The 16,617-nt window shown below is 54.0% G+C and overlaps 1 protein-coding gene across 1 annotated transcript in view; it reads right to left on the reverse strand.

Annotated features, from left to right (window-relative positions):
- Positions 1-6,823: 6,823 nt before the first annotated feature.
- Positions 6,824-16,617, reverse strand: part of IGFBP2 (insulin like growth factor binding protein 2) — a 28,997-nt gene continuing 19,203 nt past the window's right edge. The window contains exons 2-4 of the mRNA XM_066233831.1: positions 11,026-11,240; positions 10,136-10,276; positions 6,824-7,287 (exon numbers count right to left, since the gene is read on the reverse strand). Coding sequence (XP_066089928.1) covers positions 7,153-7,287; positions 10,136-10,276; positions 11,026-11,240 — 491 coding nt within the window. The 3' untranslated portion in view covers positions 6,824-7,152. The remainder of the gene's footprint in view (positions 7,288-10,135; positions 10,277-11,025; positions 11,241-16,617) is intronic.

A 16,617-nucleotide genomic window follows, 5' to 3' on the forward strand; every position in this document is an offset into this window, starting at 1 on the left:
AAAGAGCATGGTGCCTACAGTGTCCTTTCTGCCTCAGTTACCCTGGTGCAGTTTCTCCTAGATTCCTTCCCTCGGGCGTTTCTCCTAATCCCCGTGTCCCCTCTCCCAGTGCGGGGCCCACAGCAGCACACTGTCCAGGCATCCCCTTGACCGCACCCTACAAGGGCCTCTTGGTCCGTAGGCCCAGCTGGGAGACAACGTTGGTGGCATCCCCACTCTGCCCAGCCTGAATGAACCCATTGCCCTTCCCCGTGCGACTCACGTGTCAAGGGAACTGATTAGAAATGCCCACGCCAGTCACGCGCCGTGGGGATGGCCAGTCATTAGGCACACCCCTTCCGAAGGGTCGCTGGGTCACTGGAACTCTTCCCGGAGACCCCCACGCATGCACAACTCTGCAAATGTTCAGTCTTCCACCAAAGCAAAGGAGAAGGGTGTGAAAACTGCTGAAAGGCACAGACAGAGACTGGGTGCCTTGCCCACGTTCCTTTGCAAGGCTGTTGGTGTATGTGGGACAGGACCAGTAACATGCAGGAAGGCCATGCTGGGCCGGGTCACCCACACGGCACCACCTGCCCTAGGCCTGTCTCCTGGCCTTCCCACCAGCAGCTGCTCACCCTGCTGTCGCCCACGCTCTGCCTGTAGGGGGTGTGAGCTGGACCCTCCATCCACTGCTACTCCTTTGTCAGGGCCCGTCTCACCCCCCCTCCCCACCCCCCACACACACCATGCTCTTAACTCTCCAGAGCGTCCTCCCTCCCCTTACCGCCCTCATCTGAGAACCCCTGGATTCTGGCTCCCAGCTGCTCCACTCTGTCCCACCTCACCCTAGACCACCCACACAGCACCTTAGTGACCACACAGTGGCCTGGGCTGCAGTCCCATGTCTGCCACCATCACCCTCAGCGGTATGGTGGCCGCACTTTTAGAAACACTCTGTTATACTCCTCAGCTCAACTGGCTCTCCCCTCCACCCGCTGAAGGCACACTCAGCATTGGGGCCCCAGGTTTCTACAGGGAACATCTGAAAGCTCACTCCCGCATTCCAGTCACAGCCACTGTTAGAGGGAGAGGCATGGGGTGCAGGGACAGCTCCCCATTCCAGTCACAGCCTCTGTCAGAGGGAGAAGCATGGGGTGCAGGGACAGCCCCCCATTCCAGTCACAGCCTCTGTTAGAGTGAGAGACATGGGGTGCAGGGACAACTCCCCCATTCCAGTCACAGCCTCTGTCAGAGGGAGAGGCATGGGGTGCAGGGACAGCTCCCCCATTCCAGTCACAGCCACTGTCAGAGGGAGAGGCATGGGGTGCAGGGACAGCTCCCCATTCCAGTCACAGCCTCTGTTAGAGGGAGAGACATGGGGTGCAGGGACAGCTCCCCCATTCCAGTCACAGCCTCTGTCAGAGGGAGAGGCATGGGGTGCAGGGATAGCTCCCCCATTCCAGTCTCAGCCTCTGTTAGAGGGAGAGGCATGGGGTGCAGGGACAACTCCCCCATTCCAGTCACAGCCTCTGTCAGAGGGAGAGGCATGGGGTGCAGGGACAGCCCCCCATTCCAGTCACAGCCTCTGTTAGAGTGAGAGGCATGGGGTGCAGGGACAGCCCCCCCATTCCAGTCACAGCCCACTGTTAGAGGGAGAGGCATGGGGTGCAGGGACAGCCCCCCATTCCAGTCACAGCCACTGTCAGAGGGAGAGGCATGGGGTGCAGGGACAGCCCCCCATTCCAGTCACAGCCTCTGTTAGAGTGAGAGGCATGGGGTGCAGGGACAGCCCCCCCATTCCAGTCACAGCTTCTGTTAGAGGGAGAGGCATGGGGTGCAGGGACAGCTCCCCCATTCCAGTCACAGCTTCTGTTAGAGGGAGAGGCATGGGGTGCAGGGACAGCCCCCCATTCCAGTCACAGCCCACTGTTAGAGGGAGAGGCATGGGGTGCAGGGACAGCACCCCCATTCCAGTCACAGCCTCTGTCAGAGGGAGAGGCGTGGGGTGCAGGGACAGCCCCCCCATTCCAGTCACAGCCTCTGTTAGAGTGAGAGGCATGGGGTGCAGGGACAGCCCCCCCATTCCAGTCACAGCCTCTGTCAGAGGGAGAGGCATGGGGTGCAGGGACAGCCCCCCCATTCCAGTCACAGCCTCTGTCAGAGGGAGAGGCATGGGGTGCAGGGACAGCCCCCCCATTCCAGTCACAGCCACTGTCAGAGTGAGAGGCATGGGGTGCAGGGACAGCAACGTCAGCGTTATTACTTAAGGGGCAATGGAGTCTGGTTTTCATCCAACCCTCTCTGGCTTCCTTCCCTGAGAACACAGTTCATGGTTCCAATGACAGCTTCTACTCGTCCGGCTCTCACCAGCCCTGGATACACCTCCCAGCCCCCCTGTCACTCCTGCACAGCCCTGCTGAGCCCTGAGGGAGAAAGCCCCACCGCCCTGTGAGCTGACACCACCACGGAACTCCGGGAACCTACTAGGAACCCCTATGTGGCCTGTCTCTCCACAACATTGCCTTCTGGCAAACTTCTGGCCATGCTGCCTTCTCCCTGTCAGAGAAAACCAAGACCCACCTGGCAGACCATGCTCATCCTGCCATCCCAAGTCCCGCACAGGGAGCCACAGAACCACCATCCTGTTCGCCTTCCTTCTCCAACAGTCCCCCGGTTTCCAAGGACAGCCCCGTCCCTTTGCTCCCCCCACCGGCTGCTCCCCATCTCCTCCACCAGCCATCTCCCCTCACTCTGCGGGTGACAGAGGAGAGGGGACAAAGTCCCGGAGATTGAAGGGTGAGACTTGTTCATGAATGGGATGTTGGGATGAGGATGAGGAGAAAGTCCAGGTTGTCTTCTCCACCCCAAATCCCCCAGGCAGCTCGAATTCATCAGCCCGAACTGAGCTTATCCTGTAAGCTCAGGCGCTTTGCCTGTCTTATCGCTGTATCTTACACCTTACAAGTTCAACAACCAGGAAAACTATGAACCCATCTTTCCCTTTAAACCATCCCACCTCATCCCCCTTCTCCTCCTCCCCGTCTTCATCTTCCTCCTCTTTTTGCCATGTCCGAGAGTCACCTCCATCCACCCAGTCTCCCAAGCCTGACCCCAGCCATCACCCTTGACTTCACTTACCCCTTACATCCAACACATCCCAGGAAGAAGCTCCCTCATGGACAACTCTCACATGTGACCCTTCTCTCCTCCTCCCTGCCTCGTTTGGATCACACTCACTTCTTCCTGATCGCTGCAATTCCTTCCTGCTGGGACTTGCCACCTATTCCCATTCTGTGCCTTGTCCTCCATGCTAGACACCTCCGTTGGATTTTATTTTTTTCAGTTGGCAATAATCGCACCTCAGAGCAACCTCTTAGGCTGGAGTTCACTTTCTGAAACACAGGTCCCGCCATGCCCATCCTCTGCTTAATCTCCTTCCTCGGCTCTTGAGAGCTTTCAGACCAGAGTTGAAATCCCTCAGCAAGACACCCGAGGTCCTTCTTCCTGAGCTTTCCTCTGGCTCCTCTCCAGCCACTCCTCCACCTGCCCCCTCCCTTGACCACAGCTAGGTCTCTGTACTAATTGTGTAGCTCCTGCTATTCCTCTTCTAAACTCCACGCCCCCCACACACACACATACACACTAGGTTTTTCCCTGAATTCCTACTCCCTTCTTACCATTTTATCCCCTCTGAGGCATAGCTATTCTTCCAGATTGCACCTGGACACACCTCCATCACACCTGTGTTCATCACGGAGTAACATGGCTTTTTCCCTCCTCTAGAATGTCAACCCTTCGAAACAGGGACCATAATCCTTTTTACTAACTAAATCACCAACTCCATTTAAGTAACACTTACTATATGACAGAAATTATTTTATATTCTCAAAGCAACTCTTTGAGATACAAATGATCCCAATATTTAAAGATGAAATAAGTGAGCTTCAGAAGTTAGAAAGTTGTCCAGAGACACATACGCCCTAGGTAGTAGAGTCCAAATTCAGCTTCCCCCCCCTCAAGCCCATGCCCTCAACTACCACATCGTACGTAGCTAGTATTCAAGACACATCTGACAGAGGTGGTCGCAGCAGGGGTGATTCTCCAAGTTCAGAAGGCACCAGCACCGGGCCTGCTTCGTGGGCATGCAACGTGCAGTCACACAGGACCCCGTTCGTGGCTTAGTGCTCTGTCTGTTGTCTCAGCTGTCTTGATCATTTCTGAATGAGGGACTCTGTATGCTCCTTTTATCTTGAATCCTACAAATTAGGTCACTTGGAAATCAAGTGATTCTACAACTAGAATAACCCAGGAGGCATGTTTAAATGCATATTGCCAGGTCTCTTCCTAAAAGTCTAGCTCTGGGATAGGTCCTGTGATTCCCCAAGTTTAACCAGCATTCCCAGTTGACTTATTTGGGGATCCTGAGACCACCTCTTAAACAAAATAGACTCAGAAGTGGGGTAAGCGTAGCTGCAGTTTCTTGGTGCTGCCGCACAGTGGCAGTATAGCCCCAGTGTCTGTCAACTGCCAGGTTTTGTTTTGGAGTGGGTTTTTTTTTTGTTTGTTTTATTGTTTAAATGTCAACAAGGAAGAAGTTTCAGAAGGTGAGCAATAGGCTAGATAGCGCCAAGACCCCTGCCCTCCTACATGGGAGCAGTTATGCTTTACCTCAGCAAATTTCTAGGTCGTTTACACATCAGTGTGGTTCCTGTAGCTAGAACCGCGGAGGGGTACTGCTCACACACCCACAAAATCCACCACTTCAGAGGGCTTAGAGTACATACAAGGAGACTGTGGGCGAGTGACATGGTGCAGGGCACGGAGATTGTGGCACCCTCAGGAGCATTCTACACAGATGTTCCAGAAATGACCCAAGCGAGCGGACAAGCACGGGGTATGGGGGCTGGCATGAGAGCTGACCCCAGCAACAAGCCCATGATAATCCCTCCCATTTTATCAAGTCCTATGGTTTCAAAGCACGTTCACATCCACCATCGCACCTTGATACCTCCCTGTTATTTGAGGCTGACATCATCCCCATTAGACAGATGAAAACTGAGGCTCAGAGAAGGCAAGTGACATAGCTCCAGAGCAGTGGCATAGTGGTGACGAGCCTGGACTCAAACCCCGTGTCCTGACTCCAGCAGCCGTCTTGCTCTTGCCTCATCCCTGGCTGTGCATTAGAATCACCTGGAAACCCTTAAGAAATAAAACACCTGCCTGGGCTCCAGTCCAGACCAATCAGATCAGAATCTTTGATGGTGAGGCACTGGCATATTTTTCTAAGCGGCCTCGGTCATTCACGGTAGCCAAGATTAGGCACTGCACTTCCCCGGAGAGCCAGCAGGGGCTGCCCCAGCCGCGGAGAACAGCCACCAGCTGCTGGCTGTAGCTGAAGGGACGGAGAGGGGAGGCAGAGCACGCAGCAGTGAATAAGAGGAAATCAGACCTCTAGATCCAATCGGGCCCCAAAGCCCTGCAGGCTCTCTCCAGTCATCCCACAGGGGGCGATACAACTCAGGGCTGAGCAGCATTCAGGCCTTGGAATTTAGGGACTTCCAGGCCTCGGGTTGAAGGTTGGGCACCATTAGTGACCATTTCATCTGTAAAGTGGATTCATGAAGATTAACTGAATGCATTACACTTCCTGCGGGGAGCTAGCCACTAGCTAAGGAACCAAAGGTGGGCAGGGATCTGTCCGCTTTGGGGAACCTGAGAGACGCTCCTCTCACCCAGATGTCCTCTGCCCCCCCCCCCCCCCAGCCTGCCGTCACGTACAGCAGCGGTCCCCAACCCCCGGGCCACGCACTGGTACCGGTCCGCAGAGAAAGAATAAATAACTTATATTATTTCCGGTTTATTTATATTTAAGTGTGAACGATGTTTTATTTTTTTTAAATGACCAGATTCTCTCTGTTACATCTAAGACTCACTTCTTGACGCTTGTCTCATAAGTTCGACAGTTATATTTAAAAATACCAGTTTTTACAGCCAGTCGCATAATTTTATTTTGTGCATTTATTCATCCTACCCTAAAGGCCGGTCTGTGAAAATATTTTCTGACATTAAACCGGTCCATGGCCCAAAAAAGGTTGGGGACCACTGACCTACAGGATTCAGACTCCTGACACGAAAGAGAAGTAACAGGAAAGATGGAGCTCTGCTTGGTAAGGGGAAGAGGGGTAGACAGTGGGCCGTCCTTCCCCCATGGTCCATTGCAAAGTTAGGAGACCCCTGCAACTCACCAGGGATTGAGGGCCCACAGAACCAAGTGGGCAGAGCTCTCACATGGAATTCTGCTTCCGAAATGAGGGGCACACCAGTGCCTCAGTCTTCAAGTCCCTTCAGTATTTACTGTTCTAAGTCCTGCGACGGTCCCGTGACTTGGGCCCCTCGGAGCTGCACCGAATTCCAAGGCTGCCCCTTTGTGAAGACACTGGCCCATAGCAGCCCGTGTCCTTTGCTGAGGGATTGAATGGGTGTCTCCCCACGCAGAAGGGAAACCCCCCAGTTTCAGGAGCCAGAGGCCCCTGATTCGTGTTTCTCCCGTTGGAATATCTCTGAACATGGGTGAACGGAAGAGACACCCACTCCACCTCCCACTCCCAGTGCCCGCCCTGGGGGAGGGCTGGGAGCCTCTGCCAGATGCCAGGAGACACTAGGTGCTGGGGCTGCACAGGAGGGTCCCACCTGGATTGGGGACCTCAAATTTCCACAGGCCAAGGACATCGGAGGGAGATCTGCCTTCCTCCTGCCCCATCTTGCTTCCCGTTTCATGACTGGGGAACCCGACTTCCCCAGGAGTCAGGGGTCCCCAAAGACTCAAGCAACAGACACACACTTTATTTTTCCTTTCTTTAATTTTAAGCAAAAGAGACACAGGGGTTCAAAAATAAAAATTTCTTTTCCCCCTCCCAAACTTGGACTCCAGCTCTGCCTAAAGCAAGCACCCCTGCCTCTCAGCAGGGACTCGAGAGGGGGGTGGAGCCTCTCCTGCTGGGAGGGCAAGGCCGTGGTTGCCTGAGCCCGGTGCTGGTGTCTTTCCAAATATAAATACATGTGTCAACACTGCTGGGAAATGCTCCCCCACCCACCACCCAAGCTCGCTCCTCTCTCCGCTGCAGCCGTTTGGAGAGGCGGTGCGGGCGCCAGGCACCGGCTGGCCGCGGTTTACTGCATCCGCTCGTTGTAGAAGCGGTGGCACTCCGGGTCCCCACGGACAGTAGGGGATCCCGGAATCAGCTTCCCGGTGTTGGGGCTCACACACCAGCACTCCCCACGCTGCCCGTTCACAGCCATCTTGCACTGGAGAGAGAGAAGAGGAGGAGGCTGTGAGGACACCCCTGCAAAAGCCAGCTTTCGTTCAGTTAGGAGGCGCGCGCTGGCCAGCCGCGCAGCCTCCCTGCGCACTGATCTGAGACTTGCGCCAGGGGATCTTGCTAACATGCAGATTCCCGTTCAGGGGGTCAGGGCTGAGCCTGAAACTGGGCACAGCTCTGATGTGCGGGGCTGTTAGGGGTGCCCAAAGCTTTTCAGACTCAGCGCCCAGCTGCAGGTAGGTCCCAGCCAGAGGGGAGCCGGAATAGTGGAGTTCAGTCATAGCGTGAGGTGGAAAATGCAAGTATTGATAAAGGTCAGCACTAGCACTACTAGCACGGGAGGTAGTAGGCGCCAGGCACCATGGACGCAATCTACGTATGTGCTGCTTGGTTACCATTTATATCTAACACACATATTCACTTAACCTTCACAATCACCTTGTGAATTCCACCCATGTCATCACTTGCTAGATGATGGTCCAGGAGCACAGATGGGGTACATTGCCTAACATCACACAGCTAGTAAGAACTGAAGCTGAGATGCCCACTTACACTCGCTTCCCAGGGTCTCTGAGCTACTCATAAATGAAGGACTCCTGCAAATCTCGCACGGTCCAGCATGCAGATTATTTGGTTGGGGTTTTTTTTGTTCTAGAAAATATCACTATTTCTTTTTATGAGCTCAAAATGTGGAAGCTGGTTTACATTCAGGGCATCTGCACAAAGAGCGTCTAATGCTCGACTGGCATTGAGGGGCAGGGGGTCTGTGCTGTGAAGGAGATGGGGACGTGAGACCCCCACGGAGGATCGGCAGACCCCAAATCCCATCTCCTGGCTCCATACATCCGCCCTTTACCTCCACGCTATTGTCCACTGGGATCTCCAGGGCAACCTTGAAAATCCCAGTGCCCAGCAACCACCCAGACTCCCACACCTGGGACTCTGCAGCTGCAGCCCTGGCATCCATGTTTTCTAAGCTGCCCAGCAGATCCCCACGTGCAGCCAAGGCTCAGAACCACTGCTTAAAAACAGGTCATCCAGCCCGACCAGGCGGTGGGGCAGTGGACAGAGCATCGGACTGGGATGCGGAGGACCCAGGTTCGAGATCCTGAAGTCGCCAGCTTGGGTGCAGGCTCATCTGGTTTGAGCAAAGCTCACCAGCTTGGACTCAAGGTCGCTGGCTTGAGCAAGGAGTTACTCGATCTGCTGAAGAAGACCCATGGTCAAGGCACATATGAGAAACTAATCAATGAACTAAGGTGTCGCAACGAAAAACTGATGATTCATGCTTCTCATCTCTCTCCATTCCTGTCTGTCTGTCCCTATCTATCCCTCTCTCTGACTCTCGCTCTGTCTCTGTGGAAAAAAAAAAAAAAAAAAAACCCATCATCCAGGCCCTGATGGGTTGGCTCAGTGGTAGAGCACCAGCCCAGCATGTGGAAGTCCTGGGTTTGATTCCCGACCAGGGCACAGAGGAGAGGTGCTCATCTGCTTCTCCACCCTTCCCCCTTTCCTTTCTCTCTTTCTCTTCCCTCCCACAGCCAAGGCTCCACTGGAGCAAAGCTGGCCTGGGCACTGAGGATGGTTCCATGGCCTCCACCTCAGGCACTAGAATGGCTCTAGTTGCAAGGAGCATCGCCCCCTGGTGGGCATGCCCAGTGGATCCTGGTCGGGCGCATGAGGGAGTCTGTCTCTGCCTCCCTGCTTCTCACTTCAGAAAAATACAAAAAAAAAACCAACAAAATAATAGGCTATCCAGTGGAGCCCATACGCCTCGCCCCTCCCTCCCTCCCTCCCATGGCTTCTCTCGGTGATTTTCAACCCTTTTCATCTCGTGGCGCACATTAATTACTAAAATTCTGTAGCACACCAAAAAATAGTTCATATTTTTTGCTGATCTGACCTCCCCCTCACAAAAAAAATAGAGATAATTTTGATTCATTCACACCAGATGGCTATTGTTGTGTTGGCTGTTGTCATTTTTTTATTTGACAATCTAAGGGAAAATAGGTCAGTGCCCCTGACTAAATAGTCAGGTATTACATGTTTTAAAAATCCTTGTAGCATACCAGTTGAAAGTCACTTCCTTCTCTGCCTTAAATGAAAGACACGTGCATATACTTGTTCTCCCAACACAGGGATGATTGTTGGAGGAGGTGAGGGGTGGGCTGGTCGAGAGACAAGGGATCAAGATGGAACTAACAATCATCACTACAAACTGCGTGTGGCTGTGTGAAAAATACTGATAAGGTCAAGGGGAAGCCCCACTTGTGCACACGGATGATTAGAAGGCTCTTAAACAGAGTGGAAGGGCAGAAAGAGAGGTTCTGGCTGGTTTGCCCACACTCTCCCAGTGTTCTCTAATGTACTCACACTGCCGTTCTATTACTGTTTTTAGAAATATTTTAGGTGGTGTTTCTCCATCCCTGAGAAGCCAGCGAGGCTATGTGGTCAGTGGTTTAAATTAGTGATTCTGGAAGTGTGGTCCACGGACCACCAGCATGCCCTGGGAGCTTGTTAGAAATGCAAACTCTTGGTCCCCACCCAACCTTCTGAATGGCTGGGAATGACCTCCAGGTGACTCTCTAATGCTCAATAAAGGTTGAGAAATGCTGGTGTAAGCCCACACCTCTTTCCCAAGAGGCTCCCTCCCAACCTGGACACCAAGCTCCCTCCCAACCTGGTGGCTGGGTAAGTGTGCTCAGCCTCTGCCGGGCTGGAGGCCAGGACAGGAAGACCCGCCTCTGGCACCCAGCTCTCAGACGTCGGAGCGTGACAGGTGGCAGGAGCACAGGAACACAGCACACCAGAAGACTGGGTGGATCCTCTCTCACCTGCTTGAGGTTGTACAGGCCATTCTTGTCACAGTTGGGGATGTGCAAGGAATAGAGGTGCTCCAGAGGGCCCCGCTCATCCGGAAGGCGCATGGTGGAGATCCGCTCCAGGACCTGGTCCAATTCCTGCTGGCAGGGGGTCTGTGGGCACAGACAGGCACAGAGGATGCTTAGAGAATGGCCCTGGGAGCAACCTCAGAAAGAAACTCATGCACACGAAGGGACATCCCCAAGGCTATACAGGTAGTGCAACAGAACTTCTGACCCGCTGCCCAATGAACTGGCCACCATATCAGAGTGCCCCGCCCGCCCCTGAAAGAGCCTCAGGGCTGTGAGTGTTCTCTCCTCGCTCTGTGTCCACTGCTTTCAGGGGTCGAGACAGAGTCTGCTTGCAAATACTGAATTCAGGTCTCTGGATAGCTCTATCCCTAATCCAGTGGCCCACGCTCCAGTCCTTTCCATAAACCAACTGGAATCAAGACCCAAGACAGCAGAGCTGGGCCGGGAAGAAGAAGAGGGGAAGCTGAGTGAGGAAAGCACACTGCAACACGAGCGAGCGAGTCCAGGAGGAACTATCTCCACCTCTAGCATCCGTGTTCTTGGCTTACGTTCCAAAGCCAAGCAGAAATGTGGAGCTTTTAGACGGAAGGAACTTCAAGAAAGCACATGCCCAGTCCATTTCACACCCAGAGCCCCCAAAACTACTGGGGCCCCTCAAAGAGAGATGCTGATGGGCTGACTGGCCTCAAGGTCACTGATTACGTTAAGGACAGAACCGGAAATTGCTCTGCCTGGAGGCAACACAGAGCATGGGTGTTACTGGCGTGCCCAAGAAGCAACTCCCTCTGCACGTCCTTCCACCCTCCCAACTCGACCCGACGCCCTCTGACCCTGGCAGATGGCGGCCGAAGTTTCTTGGAGTCCTCCGGGCCGGGGTGATGCTTGCCACCTTTGCCCATCTGGCGGTGCTGGTCAGTGGCCTTCTCCCGTAACACAGCCATCTCCTTCATGCCTGACGTGAAGGCCTTCCGGCCGGCACTGCCTGAGCCTCCCAAGATGGTCCCATCCGCGTGGTCTTCGACCTCAGGGCGGTCATCGCCATTGTCTGCAGAGAGGAAGCAGAGACGTTCCAGAGAGATGGGCCATGCGGGGACTGTCTGGATCCCCGACCGTGAGGACGGAGATAACTAACTGCTAAACAATTGTGCTGAGCAGTTTATGCGGATTATCGATTTCGGTTTCACGGCAACTTTAAGGTGGACCCCATTATACCCTCCCTGAAGTGCCTGGGGCGCCTGCTGCCGTCCGCCTCCATTCCCAGAGGCGGCAACAGAGCAGAGGGGCGCAGACGGCTGGCCCTCACCACAGACGGGGGTTCAGTCCCTTCTGGGGTTCATCCTTCTCCCCTAGAAAGACCTCCCAGAGTCTTCTGTCACTAACCCTTCCGTGTATATGGTCTGGAAGGGCTCACATTGTACGAAATTTTAAACTATGGACTTTTAAACTAGGACCTAGTTTCCAACACCCCTGCCGAGACGCTTCATTTCCTCACCTGCCCCTCCGGATTCCCCGAGGACTGCTCCCCGAGGACTGCTCCCCGAGGACTGCTACGGCAGCAACCGGAGACCCTGGGTCTGTCTATCCACACCACCGCCCACCCCAGCACACCGGCAGCACCCAGGACGGGAATGAGGACTTTCTCAACTTGGAAGTTTCATCAATCATCTCCAGACATTTGTCCAAGAAACCTCCGTAAGTCTCTCTGGACTTTCTTAAATCACCAGTCAGTCAACAGTGGGGAGAGGCTCACACTGAGTGCACAGCTCAGGCAGCGGGGCCCTGGGAGCTGCCCCAGCCGCCGCGGTCTCACACTGGCTCCAGCAGGCCCCGCCAGGGCTGGGCCACAGGCTCAGGGTGCTGCAGGAGAGGGGGGCCCGGGGAGACAAGCCCCTGGGTGCTGGGAGGGCTGGGGCTCCAACAGCCCCTGGTAGACACAGGCTCCAGCAAGACCTAGGTGTGCAAAGGGAGTGTTTCTAAACAAATCTTGCACATTTTCTCTTCCCTTTTAATGCACCTTTAGAAAGTCCCAGCCCCAAACACAACTGAATGGCTCTTAAAGTATTTCTACACACAAGTTCCAGGCTATGCACTTAGTCTCTGGCGGTGGCTTCAGAATTTAGGCAGCCTGGTGGGCTATGGTCGCTCTCCGGGCCGCGTTGCGTGATGGAGAGCTGGCCCTCTCCTGTACAGGGGGAGCCACGCTGCCCCTCTGGGCTGTGGAGAGCTGTGGCCCTCCCTCCCTCACCGGCTAAGGGATGGGCACGCTGTCACTTGCTTTCAAGGAGCACGCTCCCACCGATTCCAGGTGACCAGGCGTCAGCACGGTCCCGGCAAATAGAAGTGTTTGCTCCCACCTCTTCCCTCCCCCTCGGGGCGTGGTACGTGGCCAGTTCTCCCCGGACACAGCAGCCGCCCACTAGAGGCTGGTATAGCATCTCCAGAAGAGCAGTACAAGGGACGAGGGTGTCTCCGGGTGGCATCCCAGCTCTGCCGGTTTTTGTACCAGCAGTTATTTCCCCGGCACATAACCTCTCTATGCCTCTCTGTCTTCTTAACCACAAATTGATCCTGATCGTTCCCACTTCACAGAACTGTTGAGCATTTGTTAGAGGTGAAGCAGTTAAGACAAAGTCTAGCTCCTGTGGGTGATAGCCATTACTTGGATGACGACGATGATGATGACTGCCTCAGTTCTCTGCTACCTGGACAATGGGGCACCCGGCCAGGAACCAGGAAGCAGAGGAAGATAAGCCTCTGAGCATGAGAAGGGCCTTGTCCAGCGCGGGTGCCTCACTCACAAGACGCGGGAGAGCCCGCGTGGGAGGAGCCCGGCCGCAATGTTCCATAAGCCCAGCTCTGGACGTCTGGTTTCCAAGGCCACCGCAGAATAAAATCAACAAAGTTAAAGGGAGGAAGGAGGCGGGCATGTAGACCGAGGCAAGAAGTATCAGATGGCGGGGAGGAAAGAGGACACACACACTTTAAAAAAAAACAACTCCAAGCACAAGAACTCTGGGGACCTTCAGTGCACAGAAACAACTCTACACCCACCAATGACCCCTGTGGGCTTCCACATCATGTGGCCCCCAAGCAAGAGTTGTGTGGATAATGGTAGAATGTCCAAAAAGGAGAAAGGGTTACTATGCCAAGTATTCAACATAAAAAATAAAAAAAAAAAGATTTCTATCCAAAAATTGTTAAAGTTTAGGGAGAAAAAAATTGAAATATTTAAATAAGTCCTCTGAAACCTGGAAAAGTTCTCTCTAGAATAGCGATTTCCCCCGGAGCCCTGGGAAGTCTGAGTCTTACCGTAAGTAAACCAAGCGCAGAATAATCCAATTCCGAAGCCCAGCACCACCCGCAGGGGAAGGCGAACCTGAAGCAATGCCTTCTAACTGGGTGGGATCCCTGTTCCATCCCGGTTGGATCAGACCCATCAATCCACCCCAACTTTCCTGCCCCACCCTGCCCGCCCCTCTCTGCTCCTTTGGGCTGAAGCAGCAGGCAGCCAGGGGCCTCAGGAGGAGTCCTAGTTCCTGAGCTCAGCTGCCCCTCAGGATGGACACACAAGAGTAACCCCTCCTGGCTGCACCAGTTTCCTCTGCCCCCCAGGACTGCACAGAGGTGCCCTCTGGGGCTGATCAGGTGGGCGTGGCTAACCATGAAGAAGCCCCCACTTCCCTGATCAGGTGGGCGGGGCTAACCATGAAGAAGCCCCCACTTCCCTCTTCAGATGACAGAGGTGGAGGGCTGGAGGCTGGAGGAGAGAGGCTTGGGAGAGTCAGAGAAAACCCTTGGAGACAAATCCAATGGTCTAATTTAGGAGCTCTCCATCTCCTTCACGTTAACCTTTAAAACATAGGGCAGACGTTGGCACAGGTAACGGGAGGGGGGGCAGACATCCCCATTCCCACCATCTCAGTTCTCCTGCCATTTTTATCGCAGCAGGCTTCTCTGCACTAAACCTGGTGTGATGGTCTCAGGCTTCCTGTCCCCATCCTGGCCCAGTGATCACAGGAGGAGGGCAGCAAGTTGCCCAGAGGAGTCCTTTTTCCCCTGTTGCATTGGGAACCGCCTAGGATCAAATGGGAGCCCCTTGTTTGCCCAAAGGCCATCCTCACTGCACCCTGACCAGCTGGCTTCCTGCCGGGAGTGGCAGAGAGACTTCCGGAAACCTCAGCACCACATCTGCCCGACACACATGGAACTCGGACAAGATGAGCGCTCTGGGAAGTCTGCTGCCGCCATTTCTGGACCATGCACCCTGCTGTCGGAAGCCTGTAACTCTCAGAAGCAGCTTCTGGTTCCTCCCTTCCTGGGGGAGGCTGGCCTGCCCACCCCCAGGCTTAGTTAAAATTGTGGCTGTAATTACACATTCTCTGGTTGAAGAAAGGGAGGCTCCACTCATCTGAACCCAATTCCTGGAACACCCTCTGAACTAGGGTCTCCCAGCCTCAACCCCACTGACAGGACCAGACGACACTTCACAGGGGCTGTCTTGTGCACTGTAGGACCCTGTACCCACTAAATGCCAGTCGTACCCCCCCACACACACCTATTCTAACAATCCAAAATGTCTTCATACATTTCCAAATGGCCCCCTGGGAGGCAAAATTACCTCCGGTGAAAACCACTGTTCAGGAGTTAGGCTTTATCCAAAGGTCTAAAATTTCCCTGGCCCAGTGCTGAAGACCCCAGGCCCCACACAAAGCAGATCTGGGCTCTCCTCTGTTCCCCATCGTCAGCTCAGACCTATCCCAGGCACACCTCTGGACCACCAGTCCACCTTCTTGGTGTGGGAGGGACCTTCCCTGGCACCCCAGAGGACTCAGCCCACTGCTCTCTCTTCTCTGAGCTCTCCCGGGCACTCGAGCCGCTGACGGAGCCCAGGATGCATCCCTCAGCCAAGTCCTAGAGGTCAGCGTTCAGAACAGGGCCATGGCCCTGGAAACAAGTTTGATGAAAAAGAGAGGCATGCAGAATATGTGCGTCCCAGCCTGCAGGCTCGAGGCGGGCCGGCTCCCTCACAAGGCACAGCAGGAACCGTGCCCAGGAGTCCAGAAAATGTTTCGCTTTCTCTTAAAATTAGAGGAAAAACTAAGCTTTTTCAGGGGTCTCAAACTCAACTCAGCATGTGGGCCGCAGAGCAAGATCACAGCCGTTCAGCGGGCCGCACTAGGTCTACAAAAGGCAACTGTTACACAACACTTTTCAGTGTCACAAAATGACCAGAAACTGTAGTTCGCATCACAACTGCTGTTAACTAAGCTAATATCTAGCTAGGATGCTAGAGAAATGAAAAATACAAGTAGGCCCCTAGGCTTACTTAATTTTATCCAAAATATTTTGAACTTCGTGGATTAGTCTGCGGGCCGCACAAAATTGTTCGGCGGGCCGCATGCGGCCCATGGGCCGCAAGTTTGAGACCCCTGTTTTAGGTCCAAGAAAACGTCTAAATACACAATACGGATGCCTTCACAGTTATAAAATAGGATTTTAAGATTTTTGTTTTTTTATAGAGAAAGGGACCCACAAAGGCTCAAATGTCTAAGGCCCACAAAGGTCATTACTGAAGCTCTAATTCAGGTACCAGAAGACAGGGGTCACCTGGGCAGGCTTCTTCCAGGATGGGCTGGCGTCCTGTCCTGAGATGCCCCCAACCAGCCTCTCTAAGGTGAAGGTCAGTCTGTCCACCCGCACAGACTGGACTCAAAGGTAAGTTTCATCTCATTCTTTTATTGATCTCCTCACTGCCAAAGAGCGTGCCAACTAGATGAGGAAAGCCATGGGCCAGATTTGCTGACGCACACGCTGGTGCCCATATCCTGAAGTGAAGGCCGGGAAGGGGAATGAAGTAACAGTAGGTGCAGATCAGAAAGGGCTGTAGGCTGGGGAAAGCCCTGATTCCTTGACTGTTCCTATCCCCAGCTCCCAAGTTTGACTGCCTAACGGAACCCCAGCTTTACCCCTTAGCTGTGCAGCCCTGGATAAGTTGCTTAAGCTCTCTGTGCCTCTGCTACTCATCTGCAAAATGTGGGCAGCCAGCAGCGCCCTCCAGTGGGTGGCAGGAGGACCCCAAGAGATGCTGCGGGTATTTACAGAGCACTCGGGTCTCAGTTGGGTGCATTCTCTCCCACCTACCCCCATCCGGGGGACGAAGCACCCACAGAGCCCTCTCTCTGCACCCAGCCAGACAAGGCCATCACCTCACATTACCAAGCTCTTCCATACATCCCCATAGGTGACAGAAGCCATCCTCAAGAAAACATTCCAGATGGAGAACTCCAGCTAGAGATGGAATTTGCCCTCAGAACAAGAAGAAAAAAAAAAAACAAGCAAAAAAAAAAAAGTTGCATTTTTCTTCTGCCGAAGAGTTAGGTTCAGAATAATATTTATTAAGCGGCCACTTCTGTATGCCGCTC

Source organism: Saccopteryx bilineata, chromosome 5 (assembly GCF_036850765.1).
Source record: "Saccopteryx bilineata isolate mSacBil1 chromosome 5, mSacBil1_pri_phased_curated, whole genome shotgun sequence".
Lineage (NCBI taxonomy): Eukaryota > Metazoa > Chordata > Mammalia > Chiroptera > Emballonuridae > Saccopteryx > Saccopteryx bilineata.